This window comes from Dysidea avara, chromosome 7 (assembly GCF_963678975.1).
Source record: "Dysidea avara chromosome 7, odDysAvar1.4, whole genome shotgun sequence".
NCBI lineage: Eukaryota > Metazoa > Porifera > Demospongiae > Dictyoceratida > Dysideidae > Dysidea > Dysidea avara.
Window position 1 is genome coordinate 38,501,142 of NC_089278.1, and position 17,877 is coordinate 38,519,018.

The following is a 17,877-nucleotide window of genomic DNA, read 5'->3' on the forward strand; positions in this document are numbered from 1 at the left end:
TTTTGCATTATGCTTTTGAGAATTGCCCATTATTCCCAAAATTATGCCACCATAATTGGCTAATAATGCCAGTTTATTCTGTATCAGACCATTTTCCTTGATATAAAGCTTCAAATAGTCTTGAATTCTTTAGCTGGTTGCGTATTTCATTTCAATGTGACTGCTTTATTAGAGTAAATAATATTCAGCGACAGTCACTGTTCTATTAGAATTTCTGACTGCTCTATTAGAGTATTTCGATCTTCTTTAACGGAACTGTACAATCTGCAGATTTTCCTACTGTCAAAGCTTTTAATCACCTCAAATGCATAATTCCTGACTCCCACACATACCTATTATGCCAGCATAATCGCCGCATCCCTATAGCACATAACTGTCAAGGGGACTGGATATTGGAGAGCCTTAACCAAGAAAGGAGACATCTCTCAGACCAGTTAAACTGCAATAGATCAGAAATTCAATCATCTTTATGCAATGCAATACAATAGAATTGACCACCAAATGGGTCTGCCACCAATTACATAAGGATACAGTTCTAAATCAATAACAACAAACAAAGCCATGACAATAATGTGCTCTACAGTGACATGCTCGTGTTGTATACAGCAGATTTTGATTGGTCTCCTGTACGTGCAATGATCAAGATTGCTGAGGGTGCATTCTACAGAGGTGATTAGACTCCCAAGGACTCAGACGGATGTATAGTTTGTTGATGGTCAAGTTCCACACAATATACACATCGCTGTAAATGTTCACAAGTAGCAACCATTAATTTTTGGCTTGAAGAAAAGTCATTTGATGTAGCTATGAGCAAACCAGCATTATTTAGATAATTTTGTATGATCATTATTACTTCTCACACCTTAATGGCATCACAGTGGTTTATGTTCAGCATAAAATGACCTTGGAATTAGCTACTTATGTTTTCATGTTGTCTAAGGAATGATTCACTTCATTGTCCTGCATTAATCATAACTTGCAGAAAATTACCTCCTGGAGTTTAATTGCCTTAATTGACAGTATGTGTCATAAACACTAGTGAATTACTTTTACTGTTATTGCTGTATACACGTATCTGGTGATATAAATTGTGTGATCAATATAACCATCACTTCTCCAATCATTTATGAACTTCTTACATTGAAGTTCCTTGTAAGTCCATTGTAATAATCTCAATGCATCAAGCAATGTCAAACAATTTCCCTATACAATCTAATTATCATTGAGTGAGATCAAGTCCCAGATGTTATATCATAATATCTTTTCCTGCACATAAACAATTGACCCATCAAATATGCTGTTCTCCTGTACTTTACTCCCACAGGGACAACTTGATCATCCAGTTCAACAGTAAGATATTCTAAATAATATTACTAGCTATTGGGATAGATATGGAGAGAAGGTGCTATCCATACCTCTTTCACATAATTACAATCAGATGCAGAGAAAGCACTGAGAAGGGGAGGGGCTCAAGACAAAAATATGTTTGGGCAACATGGAACTGGGGTTGGGGAGGGGGTGTTTTCAGAAGAAAGATTTTCATCATAATTACTAACACAGACTGCTTTATTAGAATGAATGATTGTTCTATTAAACTAGTTTGAATTTCGGTTATTTCCCAAGGTGCATTCTTAGTATGGTGATTTAGGAATTCCATAAGTGTTTTATAAAGAAAAACATTCTGTTGCAATTAGTGATGGCCTACCTTATTTTGACTAGACTACTATTATCCCCACCTACAGGAAATAATTGGGATTTGACCACAATAATTTAATTCTCCACACCTGGAGCATATTAGTGGTCAAATCCCCACATAGTATGGCCCAGCTCCTATATAGCTTGCAAATTAACAAATATTAATTCCTACCTACCGGTAGAGTAGAATTTCATATTAATTGGACCAAAATCCCCCACTGAGCGTGTAATAGAGGTATGTAGGGGCAACTGGGAGCAGCAGCATAATCATTTACATGAAAAACTTGAAAGAATTGGCCAATCAATGTTAAAAGCACCACCAAAGGTTTAATATAATTCATGGTGACAAGAACTGCTTGAATCAGCAACTACCATAATGTTTATCATTATTAATAAATGACTGGTGAAGCAGGAAAAATGATTCTTCCGTGTGCAATAAAGTAACACAAAGCAATCCCATTAATCTGCTGTATAAATCATATCCTGAATATTAAACATTTAAAAAATACAACAATTATGTGTACACACATCAAATTACTAAATTACACACAATTACATTCAAACGTTGAGCAGTGAGGGGCATTAATAAGAAAAGAGTTTCAGTAGGCGGTCAGGACATAGAGGGTGCCAATCTTATCAATGGTCAGGAAGATGGTGAAGTCAGGACTGAACATGATGTGTTTACCAAATAGTCCAGTAAGGAAGAACGTTCTCTTCAGTTCACCATTTGTACTCCACCACTAGAAATGTCATGAAATAGCATAACAGTTAGCAACAGTAAATATTACAATACATTAAAGGTCATTTCACAGAGCCTCTACTAAACCTACATAGTATATAATTGATAAAGTATACTACAAAATTACACAGAGAATTTGTTGCAACAGAATCCTGTGCAGTGTTACTCTTGTCACTTGCTATAGTGCTAGTAACGCAGACCAGAAATGGACCAATAGAATTCTCTTATGTTAATAGCTATCCCATTAAAGTATGCAATGAGTTGTTAATAGCTGGGATGATTGGCCTTTTTAGCAATGAGGCGTCCACACTACACTTCATGTAACCAGGAAACACACACACACACACACACACACACACACACACACACACACACACACACACACACACACACACACACACACACACACACACACACACACACAGAGCAGACAATACCTTGATGCTATCAGACAGAGTCACTATTTGGGTCTGATCAGGAGAGAAGGAACAGTCGATCATCCAGTATAACGAGTGGGTGTGTCGCTGGAACATCTTATCACTAGTGAGGTCCCATATCTGTTGTGACGACATCATAACATTGTTCACAGGTTATCAGATCATTGTAGTAAATACTCAATAGCTGGGACCACGATATACTTATCATGAGCCACGATAGTGGGTTCATAATAGGGATTGCATGTTTTTTTTTTTTGCAAAAACTAATAGAATGCACACCTAAAAACCACCTTGGAAAGCATCGTCCAACTCAAAACAACCCTCTGGTGGTTATTTGCAATGAGTATTGGTCCACTAGTAAGTATCAAGTGGAAAGGAAACAGTATGTGTATTTTTACACAACTGAAATTTGTTGTTTTGTTCATCTTCATATTATTATTATTCTTCTTCTTTTGTTTCACTTATGTACAGCAAAAGTTATCCACTTTTTTGAGCTAAAAACTATACAGCCATGCTTACTGAGTCCTTCCACATGTCCACGATGTATTAATCAGCCCGTATTCCACAGATCGCGAACCATCCTAGACCTTGAAAATTTTCTAAGTTCTCTTCACCATTACACTATTGGCAGCAGTTTTGTATACTAAAGTAGTATAACAATAAAGTGACAGGATAATAAGTAGAAAGGCTTGTTGAATGGATCATTGTGCATGTCCACGGCCTATTTTTAATTTCATTTTTGAATGGAAACAGCCCAAACCAGGCCATTTCTTCTTGCCAAAATGCCATTATGTATGAAAATCCATACAAGATCACACTCAAAGTTAGGTTTTTTGGTGCGCTGTTTGTGGCTAATAGAATCTGTCCTTATTAAGCTCAGTATAGGCCAGGAAGCTTAATCTGATTTAAAGTACCATTGCTTACAGACAGGTGGTTATAACAGGGTCACACACAATTCAGTAGCAACGTTAACATGACATTTTAGGGTTTAAAAGAGTTTCTGGATGCATTTTTAGCTGAAGAATAAAATAGTCAGTCAGGGAGTCTGGGGCATACCCCTATATTTTGCCTCCATATTTTTCAGATTTTAGATGATCTGAGATTAGATATTAAGACTTATACGGTAAACGCCTTGAAGAACAAACGTCACGCTACTCTAATTTGATTGTTCTATTACAGTAGCTAGCTGACTGAAATCACAAGTATTGCTGATAACAGCCATAACAGGTGTTAGTTAAGGTGCAGTTGGATTTATATATCAAAGAGGCCACAAAAACTGATCTAGATATGCTACCAAGCACATACGCCAGGTTTGATTGTCGTTAAACAGAAATCTTAAACTACCATGACAAGATCATGCCTTACACTCACAATCATAGTATCACTTACTTTGTCATGTACCAAACAATAAGAAACTTTGATAAAATCTGATTAGCAAAAACTCTTTAACAAATCGCTGCACTTTGTCAGGTGTCACTACACACTGTACATGAATGATAACAACAGTTGGAAATATACTTTGGTGGAGTAAAGTTCATCAAAATAAAGGACAATCCACCAAATTTACCATGTTATATACTGACAAAGCTATCTAATATACAGGAGTAATGTCAATTACATAGTTCATCCACTACTTACGACCGTACTTCTTAGTACTTGGTTGTATAACTAGATAGCTGAATAAACAAGACTGAGAGTGTATCTTTCTGAGACTGTTCTCATTGCTTAATACTTTCACTAGGTAGTAGTACAAAATTAATGATGTGGCATTATATGAGGGATGGAAACTAATTATCAACTTAGTGGCTTTAAACTAACAATAGACCAAGTATAAACACTGGAGGGTATCAAGAAGAGCTTCCTTACTTATAATAATGTATTAACATAAAATTGATGCTTCATCCTTTACCTGTAGTGATCCATCATCATAGCCGACACAAAGGAACTTATTGTTAACAGCACACACACGAGCACAACGTTTGTATGGTGGTAACAACTTCACTTCTTTACCATCAGACACACGCCACACCTGTAGAGGCATTATAACACAATCCTAAACTCTGTAATGAAAGACAGTGAGACATGGCTATATAGTGAGTTACACAGTGACTTATTGTAGCAGGTAGCTACATTAGGCAGGTCACATACACTCTAGTCATTGCAAAAACAATACACCCACTAAAAATATCCATTTAACATGCCAAATATGGTTAATTTACTAACCACTGCCAAGTTCTGGTGTCCACTTCCACTGGTAGTGGTTGCCGCTAGCAGCTGATCATCAGGTGATACATTGATACACAAGATGACCAGCCCACCATTGTCATGGTTACCAAACTGGTATGTTCTGATGGTCTCTCCAGTATCAGTGTTCCATAACTGAAGAAGATAACAAGATGACAGACAGGAAAACAAGATGACAGACAGCACAATGAAACTTCTTTATACCATCAATTATCTGAACCTCAGGGGACTAGTTCCGTGGGGATTACCGCTGGCATTCATATAACTGACAGTGCACTTTAAAACAATGTTAACACTTTGGGAGGTTTGATTATACCCAAGCTGTCGTGAAGGAAAAATAAGCAGCTAGTTAGTTATAGGGTGATACTTTTGACCAGAAAAGCCCAAACCTCCACAATCTCTACTTATCAAGTTCCATAAACAACACATACTTAACCAGGCGCACACCCCGCAGGTTGGACTTAACCAGGCACATGCCCTGCAGGTTGGCTGTGGGGCATGCACCTGGCTACTGATAGTGTGTGCGTGTGTGTCTGTGTCATTTTGTCCACGTGAACAAACAGTTTTGTGTCAAAATCAGCCTGCATATGTGAAATGAAGGCTTTGTTAACACTGTATAACAAGAAGCTAAGCTTTATTCTGAGGCCGCTATTTCAAAACTCAGGTTAGACGGGTTAAAGAACACATTGTGAAAAACTTTCCTAATGGGTTGTATGGGCGTAACACAACAACTGAAAAACAGCATACTAGACCTTATAGGATATCAGACATAACAAGTTCCTTCAAAGAGAAAGGGTGATTAACCACCCATGCCAATACGAGTGAAACCACTGGATCATTTTATACACATGCCTGAAAGATTTGATTGTGGCTAGGCAGTAGGTAACATTGCAGCAACATTTGTTATAATAAGCGGACAGGTCATAAAGATATCATGGAAAAGTTGAGTTTTGGCGAATTGTGGGGAATTTACAAGTGTTCTAAAGTTAAAGGATAAGCTTTATTGTAGCATGTGTTATCTGTAATGCGGATATGGTCAGTATTCGAAAACGTGCTGATACGCTTGTGCCTTGTGTACGTGCAATAAGACAGTTCTCACCTTCAACTAATGTTTCCCAACTTGTAAAATGTCAAGGATACTGAAACACCTCCATCTGAGTGCTTCTTGTGGCAACTCGTGATAATAGTCACGTGAGCATTAATTTATTCCCATAATTGATTTCGTCCTGAGCTTTTATAAAACAAACCAGACAGTACCACTACCTCATGAGTTAGAGGCTAACCACACGGTAATATCAGATATGTATACCCAAAATTCTTTTGATCTGCCCACACAAAGTGTTATACAAATTGTATGGTATCTTTTATACTGAGAAATACAATAGTCACAAGGCTGTTACAGGCAGGCTACTTTTGGCAATTACTGTACTGCAAATGAGCAAAATCTAGGCATGTCCATTCAAATATTTCACCTTTCCCCCACACATATACACACTAAACACAGACACACTCACCTGTACACTACCATTCTCCTGTGCTGACAACAAGCTCACATGATCCAACAGGAAGTGACACACCCTCACACCCTGGGAAATCCCCTCATGGCTGGAGATCACATGACCACTATTAGTCCACCAAACCTAGGGATCATGTGATCCATGAAGGCAACATATTGATCACACTCACCTTGTGCTGCCCTGGTGACACCGTGACAACCCTTAAACCATCCAATGAAAACACACATCTTGTGATTCTGTCTGGATGGGCTGATTGTACTGTCCATAATGGATCACCAGTCTCCGTGGCAACCATCTGTAGAAAATTTATGATTTAAGGAGATCATGTGATCTGAGCCCCACCTACCAGCAGTTCTCCAGCAATACACCCAATCACAATCCTTGTACCATCTGGTGAGAACTGCCATGATCGAGGGTTACTAGGAGTGGACAGGACACGAAGCAGCGATGCATCCTTGCCATGTAGTAACTAGTGAACCAAATGACAGTAGTGACACATACTAATCATCAGAACCCTCACAAATCAGCAACCTCTTAAAGTGACATATCATGTCATGTTGTTGAGAACATGTTAAAATCCCTCAAAGAAAACTAACTCTTGCTCTCTACATTGTAACATGATGCTTACTGGGAATGGAAACAGAAGTTGTGCATGTGATAATTTTATATTAAAACTACGCAGTGGGTGGTAAATCTCTTTTGAACTTATCCGTGTTTTGCCTTCTCTATTTCTGAGTGTGGCAGACAGCTTTGTACAGCACAGATATACTAGTGGACCTGAATTAGGGATTAAATGTCCACTGGTCTCTTGTTTCCCTAACTTTTTTTCTATGATCCCTAATCATACTTATACTTGCTTGCCTGTAATGTTATTGCAACTGATGAACTCACATATACTGCATTGATGGTACCAGAGGTAATGTTTTTGACTGAAAGTCCCCCCAAACTATCAATTACTGACTTGAAACATTACGCTTCATGTTCAGCCATTTTCAATACAAACAAAGAGCAGTAGGAGAAGTACCTCTGCAATCAATCCAGTCACCATGAAAAATATGCCCATTTACAAATGTAGAGGGAAACTATCGCGTTACCACAAATCGACACCTTGGGCTGTCAGCAAATGGGACACAAAGGAAGACAAAGGTAAGTCCATGATGCATGCCAATACTAGGGGGATGCCCCAACAGGAAAAAAATTGAATGTTTTGAGATAGAGTATATTTTCAGCAGTGAATGTGTACTTGGATAGGATATTATGACAGGATACTTCTGTGGCATTATGGCAAGGACCATTACTAAGACATTGTACAAGTAGATAGATCAGTAAATGAAGGAATTTCAGATTGCACAAGATTAATTGCACCAGAGTAGTTAGTTAGATGACTGCTCTATTAGGGTATTTCATCTCATGCACTCCCAGCATTGATTCATGTGGAGTATTCCATTACTGCATAACAAATCCCAAGGAAAAGTAAGTTGACTAATGACAATAAGAGGTACAATAGTTGCTGTACTTTAGCAACTGGGCATTGGGAGAAGTGAGGGCCTCTAGCTACTCTTCAAGTAGAGCAGTCTGCCCCCCCCCCCCTTCCATTTCTCCACCCGTCACACTATACAGTACTAGTTACACACCATACTGGATTACCTTCAGTTTATTGTCTTTCATATCACAACAAGCCATGATTGGTTCATACTGGTCATTGGTTGCTTGGTAACTAAAGTGGGCAGCAAACCGACGGTAGAATTTCATTGGCTCTTCTTGTACTTTGGTCACGTCCCCACTCTTCCACTCATTTTTATGAATCTGACCAATAACATTGATAACAATGACTGGTAACCATGGTTACAGCTCACTTTGACAACACCCATATCATTAGTTGACAACAACATCTCGTTATCAGGTGAATATCCTACACACAATACAGCTGAGGCATGAGTGGTAACCAATGACAACAGTGATCCATCTGAGGTGTTCCATAGCTACAAAACACAACACATTGGAAGGGAGCTAGGGAACTCACTATGGCAGAACAGTTTCACATTGTAACAAAGTTCAGTCAGTTAATGTCATGCAGGTACACTAAGTCATGTGAGACACTTTTCTCTGGTTAGTACTCTAATTTGACCAGCTACCTTTTCATAACCATGTGAAAAGAGAAAGACCTTATCAGCCTGTTTTGAACATCTGTACAATACATGTACATTCCCCAGTTTTAAGTCAGGGTAGACTGGAGCAATGGAAGTAAAGTTTCTCTCACCCCACCGGCACTAAATCTAGTACCTTATGATTACAAGATTAACATAATCATACGGTAGCTCAACACGAAACAGCTACGGCCCCTCAGGCTATACTAACACAATACCTTGACACTGCCACTTTGCTCCCCTGTTATCACGTGGTTACCATGGATACTGAAGTGACAAGCTTCAACTGAGGATGAACACTGTAGGACTCCCACACACTTGTAGTCACGGGTATCCCATAGCTACAGCCAAGTGAATAGTACAATGGGATATTTAACTAATCAGATCTCACCCTTGTGGTGTGGTCAATACTACCACTACAGATCATGTGATCCCTGGAGTTGAGACAAGTGATCTGTTTAGTGTGGTCAGTCAGTGATGTAATATTCTTTCCCTGATTGGTCCAAATCTGTGTAGGGAAATTTGGTTATCAGTGATTAACTAACAAGTATTGTGTACGTGTGTATGAGTTGGACAGTATACTACATATCACGTGAATCATGACAAAAGCATACTAAGACACCTCGAGAGTTTCAAGATATAGTTTGGTACTGAGTCAAAGTAACTATTATACTGATAGCATTGTTTATAGGATGGGTACAAGTCATCATGATACTTGGTGTAAAGAGCATACACTAATTAACACATCATGATATCCCAACATTGCACACCTTGATTGATCCATCAGTGGCACATGTTGCTAGTGTTTTCCCATCACCAAGGAAACAGCAGTACTTCACACCCACAGATTCAGGGGATGGAGCGTCCACCAAATGTTGATGATTCCACTTGCATAACAACTCTTGTTGCTCTAGCGACCACAACTGGAGAAGTATCACATTATGGTAACTGAATATGTACAGTGGACACAACATGACAAGAATTATCCTAATTTTGTCATAATGAAGAAATTGAACAAACTCTTAATGAGATATTAAAATTGTATGATGAACCAGACTTGTAGGACTTCTAATTAGGGAGTAAAGCCATTGTACACTGCATAGTTACATTACTCTAATTATCACCCATCACTCACGATGATAGTTGAGGCTACATCACATGACACAATTTGGGACTCATCTGGGGATACATGACAACACTGCACACCAACAAGGTGACCGTCGCAGTCAGCTAAGTGTTTGCCACGTTCTGCATCCCAAACCTACAGGAAAGAGTATGCCATGATATCAATGACTCCATCACCACACACGTCACCAAGGAATACATGTGTGATGTCAGTATACATAGAGACCTAGCAACAACTATATTATTCACTGACGTTGGATGCTTTGTTGTATCAGAGTTGCTAAAGGATTAATTGAACAGTTGAAATATTAAACAACTAGGAGTGATGTCTTCCTCTGGAAATATTCAAATCCAATATCAGCAATAACGGTAGCCATTTTGTTCAATCAATCACGTGATGTGATAATGAAACTAAATTGAATGGAAGAACTTACTTGCACTGCTGAGCTGACATGTAGTTCAGCTATAACTAATTTAATAGCAACATGTACCCTTGTCACATCCTTGAATTATTCTGATAAAAGTCGTCCCTGCCTGACATACAAGTGTGCCATAGAAATTATGTAGGTGTTGTACCTGACATAAAATTTTAGATCGCCAAATCCATGAAAGCTTTCGACACTTATAGCTACACTATCATCTTACAAAGCTATTATTGCAATTTCCATATGTAATTCCAATTCATCAAAACATTCAGTGTAATAACATATATGGCAATACTGTCAGCAGCTGACATACTTTGAAACTACAGTAAGTGTTTGAGGAGGAGGCTAGCTGGTATTATCACAAAGCCTCATAGTGCATGTATTTATGGCATGAGTTTGTAAAGTCTGCTTTGTCAATGATGTTATTATTGATATAAGTTTGCATGTGTGTGTACTAGTACAAGTGTGTACATATGTGTGTGTTGTGTGTGCTTGTGTGTGTGTGTGTGTGTGTGTTGTGTGTGTGTGTGTAGTATGTGTGTGTGTAGTGTGTGTGTGTAGTGTGTGTGTGTGTGTGTGCGTGTAGTGTGTGCATGCGTGCGTGTAGTGTGTGCACATATGTATGTGTTGTGTACGTATGTTGTGTACATGTGTGTAGTATAAGTCATACACACCTTCACACTACAATCCTCTGAGCATGACACAAGGTATTTCCCAGATGATGACATCACACAGTGGGTCACATGATCCTCATGTCCATTAAGGTCATGTATTACACTGCCCGTGGTGTGCTGCCACACCTGCAGGAATACATATGACATGGTCACTATAATAAGGTGGTCTTATTCATAAGAGATTGGAAGCACTTCAAGTGCTACTTAAAAAAATATTACATATTTTGTGAACCTCATTCATCGCAATACAAACATTAGCTACCAGTGGGGCTTAATGGGGATCATCAAATATTTAAATTGTACTTTGTGTAAGCATTAAGGTAATACGGAAACAACTCTAGTCACGTATCTTCTAGCACTGACCAAAGCATGTATATTCTTGTGAGAAAAAAACAATGCTGCCACACTCTGTTATATCTTCCACACATTTTATTTCATTCCAAAAGAATTGGCCTTCTGTGCAATTAATTTCTAAAGGTACTTAATCACTTCTGACTGCAGCAGCAGCAGCAGCAGCAGCAGCAGCAGCAGCAGCAGCAGCAGCAGCAGCAGCAGCAGCAGCAGCAGCAGCAGCAGCAGCAGCAGCAGCAGCAGCAGCAGCAGCAGCAGCAGCAGCAGCAGCAGCAGCAGCAGCAGCAGCAGCAGCAGCAGCAGCAGCAGCAGCAGCAGCAGCAGCAGCAGCAGCAGCAGCAGCAGCAGCAGCAGCAGCAGCAGCAGCAGCAGCAGCAGCAGCAGCAGCAGCAGCAGCAGCAGCAGCAGCAGCAGCAGCAGCAGCAGCAGCAGCAGCAGCAGCAGCAGCAGCAGCAGCAGCAGCAGCAGCAGCAGCAGCAGCAGCAGCAGCAGCAGCAGCAGCAGCAGCAGCAGCAATGCATGTAATAAGAACTTCTCCTCCACTACCACATGTGAATAGATTGATTCTTCTTTTGTAACGGGAGGAACATAACAGAAAACAAGCTGAAACGGCCAGTGGCAATTGCAGACCTATAATATGGCACATGTATAGTTGCAGAATTTCAAATGGTCTAGGGATGCAATCGTAGGACTTAGCAACGAAAATTTGTTAAAATGATGTAAAATACAAATTTATATTGCAAATTTCTCCCAAGGTTATTTTATAATTTAACATTATTCTCCAAGATGAGGAGGAGGGAGGGGGCAGGAAATGGCCACTTCAATAATTTTAGTAAATGGTAGTACGGGCACACATGAAAATGATGTTAATCATGTACTGTCCAACTACTGGTGTCTTCTTTCCTTGGATTCGGCATCAGTTATATTCATGTTACAAAAAGTGAATGAACAAGTATAAGGAAAACTTAGGAGTTCAAAGAAGGATTATAGAAACAAAAAGTAAGGGAGGTTGCCTACACCTGAAATGGATATTTAATCTCTAATTCAGTTGTGGGATTAAAAGTCACTAGTATATCTTCAGGTGTAACGACCTTCCTTGTTTCATTTTTTTTTACCCCTAAGTGTCCATGAACCTCACATTCCTGATTTTTCCTTATACCTTAAAAACTTTGTTCAACTACTCTAACTCAGCTGTCACTTTAATGTCAAGTCACAATAGCAGCTGGTACACACAGATACAAACAGTACCTTGAGCTCCATTTCACTGGAACAGGACACGACTTTCTGTGAGTCATGTGAGAACTCTGCATGGAACACATAACCATTGTGTATCTGGCTGCTTAGCAACAGTGACTGCTCTGATTCTGATGAAGTCTTGTTGCTGGTGAAATAATACCAAGTATAGTAATAATGACACTAAACATAGTTGTACATTAAAGTACCATATTTCCTTGGTTAAACGCTACATCTTCAATAGAAGCCACACTTGAGTGGTGCCACAATCGACTTTGAAAGCCATTGTTATCAAGTGGTGGCCAATATAGCATAGTTGTCAATATAGCACTTAACCAAGTAAATATGATGTAGTGTTAACAGTAATGACATATAGCACTTGTTCAGTGGAAACCACTGGACTAAGTTGATCTGTTCTCTACAGATTCAGTCATCCCAGTATTACACCACCAACCACACCAGCTCCTGTATCTCCCGCATTGGAATATGTTGTCCAGCTAGAACCCACAAGAAAGTTATAGAGTCTGTAATACAATTAAAGCAGAGTCACCAGACCAGATGGTACATAGTGACTTGGTCTTGCAATATAGGCACATAAAAATGATACTTCAATGTTTACAGAATTCTCCCTGCTTGCAATGCTGTGCATGTGTGTACACAGCATATATGGGTATGGGTTGGTCTGAACTGTAAGGTACTAATAATAATAATACGTAAACTGATTTTTGACGATATCTCATAATTTTAAGCACAGTACTTAGAGCTGGATAAACACACGTACACACAAACTCACCACCAACAAAGAGAAAACAATTTCTCAGCTTTGGCAATTTCCATTGCTTGTTTGTATATATCTGATGTATCCGGTAGCAACAAGGCTAGTTGTATGACATCATCAACATTGTGATCTAGTACCAACTTGTCCATGTTACGACTGACAAACCTCTGGAACAGTCCAGCCCGGCTACATGCCTGTGTGAGAAAATGATATATCACTACACCATATCGTGTACACCACACTTCTTCAAAATTGTGATCCACTCTCTTCTTGGGAGATGTCCCTTTACCTAGCTAAAGGATGCTGAGTATCCCATTTTATTAAGCCAGGAGGGTAGATTGGCAAGATTGGCAAGAAAAATTATCAGGAACACCTGATCCACTGAAGTAACCTAAGCCACACACATCACTACATAAGTACAGTACATACACACAAAATACTATCTATGACAACACACACTAACACACACACACACACACACACACACACACACACACACACACACACACACACACACACACACACACACACACACACACACACACACACACACACACACACACACACACACACACACACAGAGACACAGACACACATCTTCAATACACTTTCTGACCCTACGTACAATACAAACACAACACACATCACACTCACATCTCCAATACATTCTCTGATGTACCACCTCAATACCACACTGGGGGCACAATGTGCCAGGCAAACTCTCAACCATCGCAGGTCACTAAGCAACAATGACCGGGTCACATGATCTCCTGCCATTTCCAGGTGATATAACAACTGCTGATGGACATAGCCATCAGGTTTAACCAATGGGAAGTCTCTGTTACATTGTGCCCGGTACCTATCAACAAGTTTCTTATGGTAGTCACGTGTGGCTTCTTCCTGGGTAGTGTCTCTGAGATAGATGATAATGATGTCATGAACAAGAAATGAAAAATATCCATCATTGCCTGAGGGTGGTCTGGCATAGGCTAGTGACTGGTCTGCTAGTTCTGTAGGGAAGAAGACAATCATGTGATCACCATAAGCACACTCATCCTTTACACACTACATAAATGATATTGTGAAATGTTTGCATGTATGGCAATTAGAGCTAACTAGCTATACTAACAGTGATGTTCACTGATAGTAGCTATACGTGTGTCTACTATTTTAGCCAATCTGAGTTGTGCTAGTTTCATATGATATGTGTGACATGCAAAATGTATGATTCTTGTTCAATTTCAGTTAACCGGATACTGCGACATCAGAGTAGAAGTGAAAGTGATAAGGCTCAGTCGGCCTCTCTGTGTAGTATGCATTCATCTGGGAGGGGTGGAGGAGGTGGAGGGGAATGCTCCCTCTTTTGTTTTCAAGATTTGTAATACTCCATAACTCTCTCTCTCTCTTAACATAAAAGCTGACAGGTACCAGGTAAGTATGAAGATTGCTATATCAAGTACTACAAGTTCATTACATTTACTTTATCAAGTTTGAATTTTAGTGGTGTAACTTTTACTGTGATGCCCTTGACTGTATAACCATGTTATCTGTCCAGTAACCCCTTATGATACTCTAATTGAAATGCACACACATGTACAGTTGCACACACTTACGCAACATAATCGCTTCAGCATCCATTTCATCAGTGTCCCACACAACTGCAAGAGCTTCTGATGTTATGGCAACATTGTTGTCAAGGACAACCAGGTGATAGAAATATTCCCGTAACTCTTGGTCTAGAGCTGAGATACTGAGTTCAATGGAGCTCAGCAGTGTCATGTTGCGATATTGCCATCCCATTGGTGGCCGGCGCAATGCAATACTCAACCGACGAGACCGCAACTTTTCCATACACTGAACCCAACGAGCATCTGTTGGATTAGTCCTAAGAAGGGCTCCAATTAGAGATATAACCAAGGGTGATCCATTGCTAAGTTGAACAATAATATCAGCATGAACTGGTAACTCGTCAAGTGATTTCTGTACCCATTTAGCAAGCAGCAGACGTAACTGTTCTTCTGTAAACATATTAGACACATCAAGCGATGCTTTACTAGGAGTGGAAACTGACTGAGCCACTGAGGCATTCCTTGTAGTGGCAAGGACACGACAACGTACAGAGAAGTATTTGGCGACATCAGCTCTCCACAAATTGTCCAATACAAGAAGACACTTAGGATGTTGCTCCATAATAACATTTTGAAGGTAGCTTTGTGCAGCTCTCAGGTTTGGTGGCTGGTACCGAGCTTTGTCTAGTCTTAGAATAAGATTCTGCATTTTTACTAACAGTTCGGACTCATCCATGTCTGAGGACAATGCGTCTCCTTCGCCCATATCCACCCAGTACACACCCCCAGGAAACACCTCTCTTAATAATTTAGCATCTCTGAGTGCTTCAGATGCTAGTACACTCTTACCACACCCAGCTATTCCATATAATACCACCCAACCATCTGTGTTGTGTAGACCTTGTAGTAGTTGTTGTACAAGAGTGGAGGCCTCGGGGCGGTAGACATGTGTTGACCTCACTAGTGGAGGAACTTGACCTGTTTTAAGGACCTCTTCAACTTTTGTGACCTCTAGAAGGAGAGGAGACAACATACATAGATTAGAGACACTAAACTGGTTGGTGAAAACATTAGTTAATACCCATGACTGAATTAGAGATTAAATGTCCACTAGTAGATGTGCAGGTGTAGGCAACCTCCCTCATTTCCATACTTTTATTTCTGTGATTCCTAATCAAAATAAATTACTAATTTCTCCTTCTACTTGTTTGTTTACTGGTTTTTTTTTGTTTTTTTTTGTAACATAATTATGACTGGTGAACAAGTATACACTGCATCAAGAAAGAATTAATGGCATCATACTTAATGTTTTTGAAGTGGCATTAATTATGCTTCGTTTTCAGCAATGTTCAGCCCATTACAGAACATTGTGAGAAACAACTGCAGTCAGTTCATCCACTGTGGAAAATATGGATGATTTCCGCTATAAATGTACATTAGGGAAGCCATACATCAAGAACTACCATGAATCATCTTGCGTTGCCAGCAAGGAACACAAAGGAGGACAAAGGTAGTTCTGAAGACACTTTTGTGCTTGTAACCAATACCACCAAGACACATCGTGAGGATGGTTTCTGGTCAATGTTTTCTGTGACAGATGCAACCTCCATGATCCCTGATATACAGCACATACACATACCTACTAGATCCTGAAGAGATGTCAACATTTGATATTTAACTTAACACTCAGATGTAAATTTAAACACACAAGCACAGAAGCATTTACTACATCCATCAAATGGGTACAGATTGTTCTGTACAGGATCACAAATGACAACCAATAAACTCTATTAGCATGTGTACTTATATTGACCATATCCTGTATACTATTGTTCACTTGTTTTAAGATCAGAATAAACATTTTAAATGACTGGATGAGCTCTTGAATGTTGACATTCACTCTCACGCCTTAATATAGTATGTGTTGTAACACTGCTAGTACCATATACACATGTATATACAGTGACTGATACTACAACTACATAGTACAATGTCTCATGCACACACCAAGCATATCGTATAGCCTAAATATTTTGAGGGGGAAAATTTTTGCTGATTTCACAGTTAAATTTTACCCTTGAAATATTTAGACCTCCATATAGTCTAATACATTTTGAGAGTGTTTGCAAATCCACGAAAATTTTATTTTTAGCAACATTGCTCAACCTCGAAATATTTCCCCCTCGAAATACGGTACATGAGACAGTCAGGCAAACACACATACAACAGGACAGACACACAGACAGATGTCCACACCTTGACTACTATCATCATGTGACCCCAACAAGTAACTGGCTAGACTAGAGTAACCATGGTGATCCAGCGCCTCACGAAACTTCACATAGCCAGCTGCCCCTTTAGATGTGACTACCTTGAGCAGTTGTCTAGCACGCTTTACCATTGTATCTGCCTCCATGATCTCTTCAGCTTGAACATGATCTACCACACCCTCTCCAATCAGCCAATCAATGACTGCTGATACATCTAATGACTCTGCTATAACGTGACGATGATGCAGCCACAAATAACGTTGTTCCTCTGACAGGGCTGTGCTCCAATCAGGCGGGCTAGGAGGCTCCATGGGTACTGTCATCAGAGCATCAGCAATATAGCCCACCCTGTCTCCATATAACCCCTCCGCGTCTCTTAACGCGTCAATGAACTTCTGATAAACGCTGGGATCAGCTATAGCTTTCTTGTAGACTATCAGTAATATCTTGGAACATTTCGCGTTCTTAGTTTTCTGAGAGTCTACCACTTCAGTATCCAGAGGTGTGATAACTTCGTGTGACTGAAGATACGGCAGCACGAGTTCAGCATCAAGCGAATGAACTATTAACACATGGTTACGAATAAACGACTCCTTTAAACCTGTCGCCATACTCGCGTATATCTGGTGCGCATTATAAAGAAACTGCATACATTGCGAAATAAATAGGCGTGT

At 39.7% G+C, this 17,877-nt stretch overlaps 1 protein-coding gene across 2 annotated transcripts; it reads right to left on the bottom strand.

Annotated features, from left to right (window-relative positions):
* Positions 1-2,165: 2,165 nt before the first annotated feature.
* LOC136262314 (apoptotic protease-activating factor 1-like) lies at positions 2,166-17,875 on the bottom strand. Of its 2 annotated transcripts, none has more exons than XM_066056534.1 (19): positions 17,190-17,875; positions 14,979-15,944; positions 14,020-14,375; positions 13,381-13,559; positions 12,603-12,735; positions 11,004-11,129; positions 9,915-10,040; positions 9,550-9,702; positions 9,171-9,287; positions 8,998-9,120; positions 8,489-8,614; positions 8,280-8,438; positions 6,979-7,101; positions 6,802-6,927; positions 6,630-6,755; positions 5,095-5,250; positions 4,781-4,900; positions 2,872-2,991; positions 2,166-2,435 (listed from the first exon to the last, which is right to left on the bottom strand). In XM_066056534.1, exons 1-19 carry the CDS (start codon positions 17,851-17,853, stop codon positions 2,295-2,297), a joined length of 4,140 nt encoding a protein of 1,379 aa, XP_065912606.1. In that variant the 5' UTR covers positions 17,854-17,875; the 3' UTR covers positions 2,166-2,294. The 2 variants fall into 2 exon arrangements, with proteins under 2 accessions (XP_065912606.1, XP_065912607.1); XM_066056535.1 differs by lacking the exon at positions 2,166-2,435 and adding an exon at positions 4,261-4,354 and having other exon boundaries at positions 17,190-17,853.
* Positions 17,876-17,877: the final 2 nt, after the last annotated feature.

Excerpts from the sequence above, each read along its gene's own strand:
- LOC136262314 (XM_066056534.1), bottom strand. The coding sequence starts at position 17,853 with ATGCAGTTTCTTTATAATGCGCACCAGATATACGCGAGTATGGCGACA. Across the intron at positions 6,928-6,978 it reads GTATTGCTGGAGAACTGCTG|ATGGTTGCCACGGAGACTGG; the intron begins GTAGGTGGGGCT and ends AATTTTCTACAG. Across the intron at positions 2,992-4,780 it reads ATGATGATGGATCACTACAG|ATATGGGACCTCACTAGTGA; the intron begins GTAAAGGATGAA and ends TCGTCACAACAG.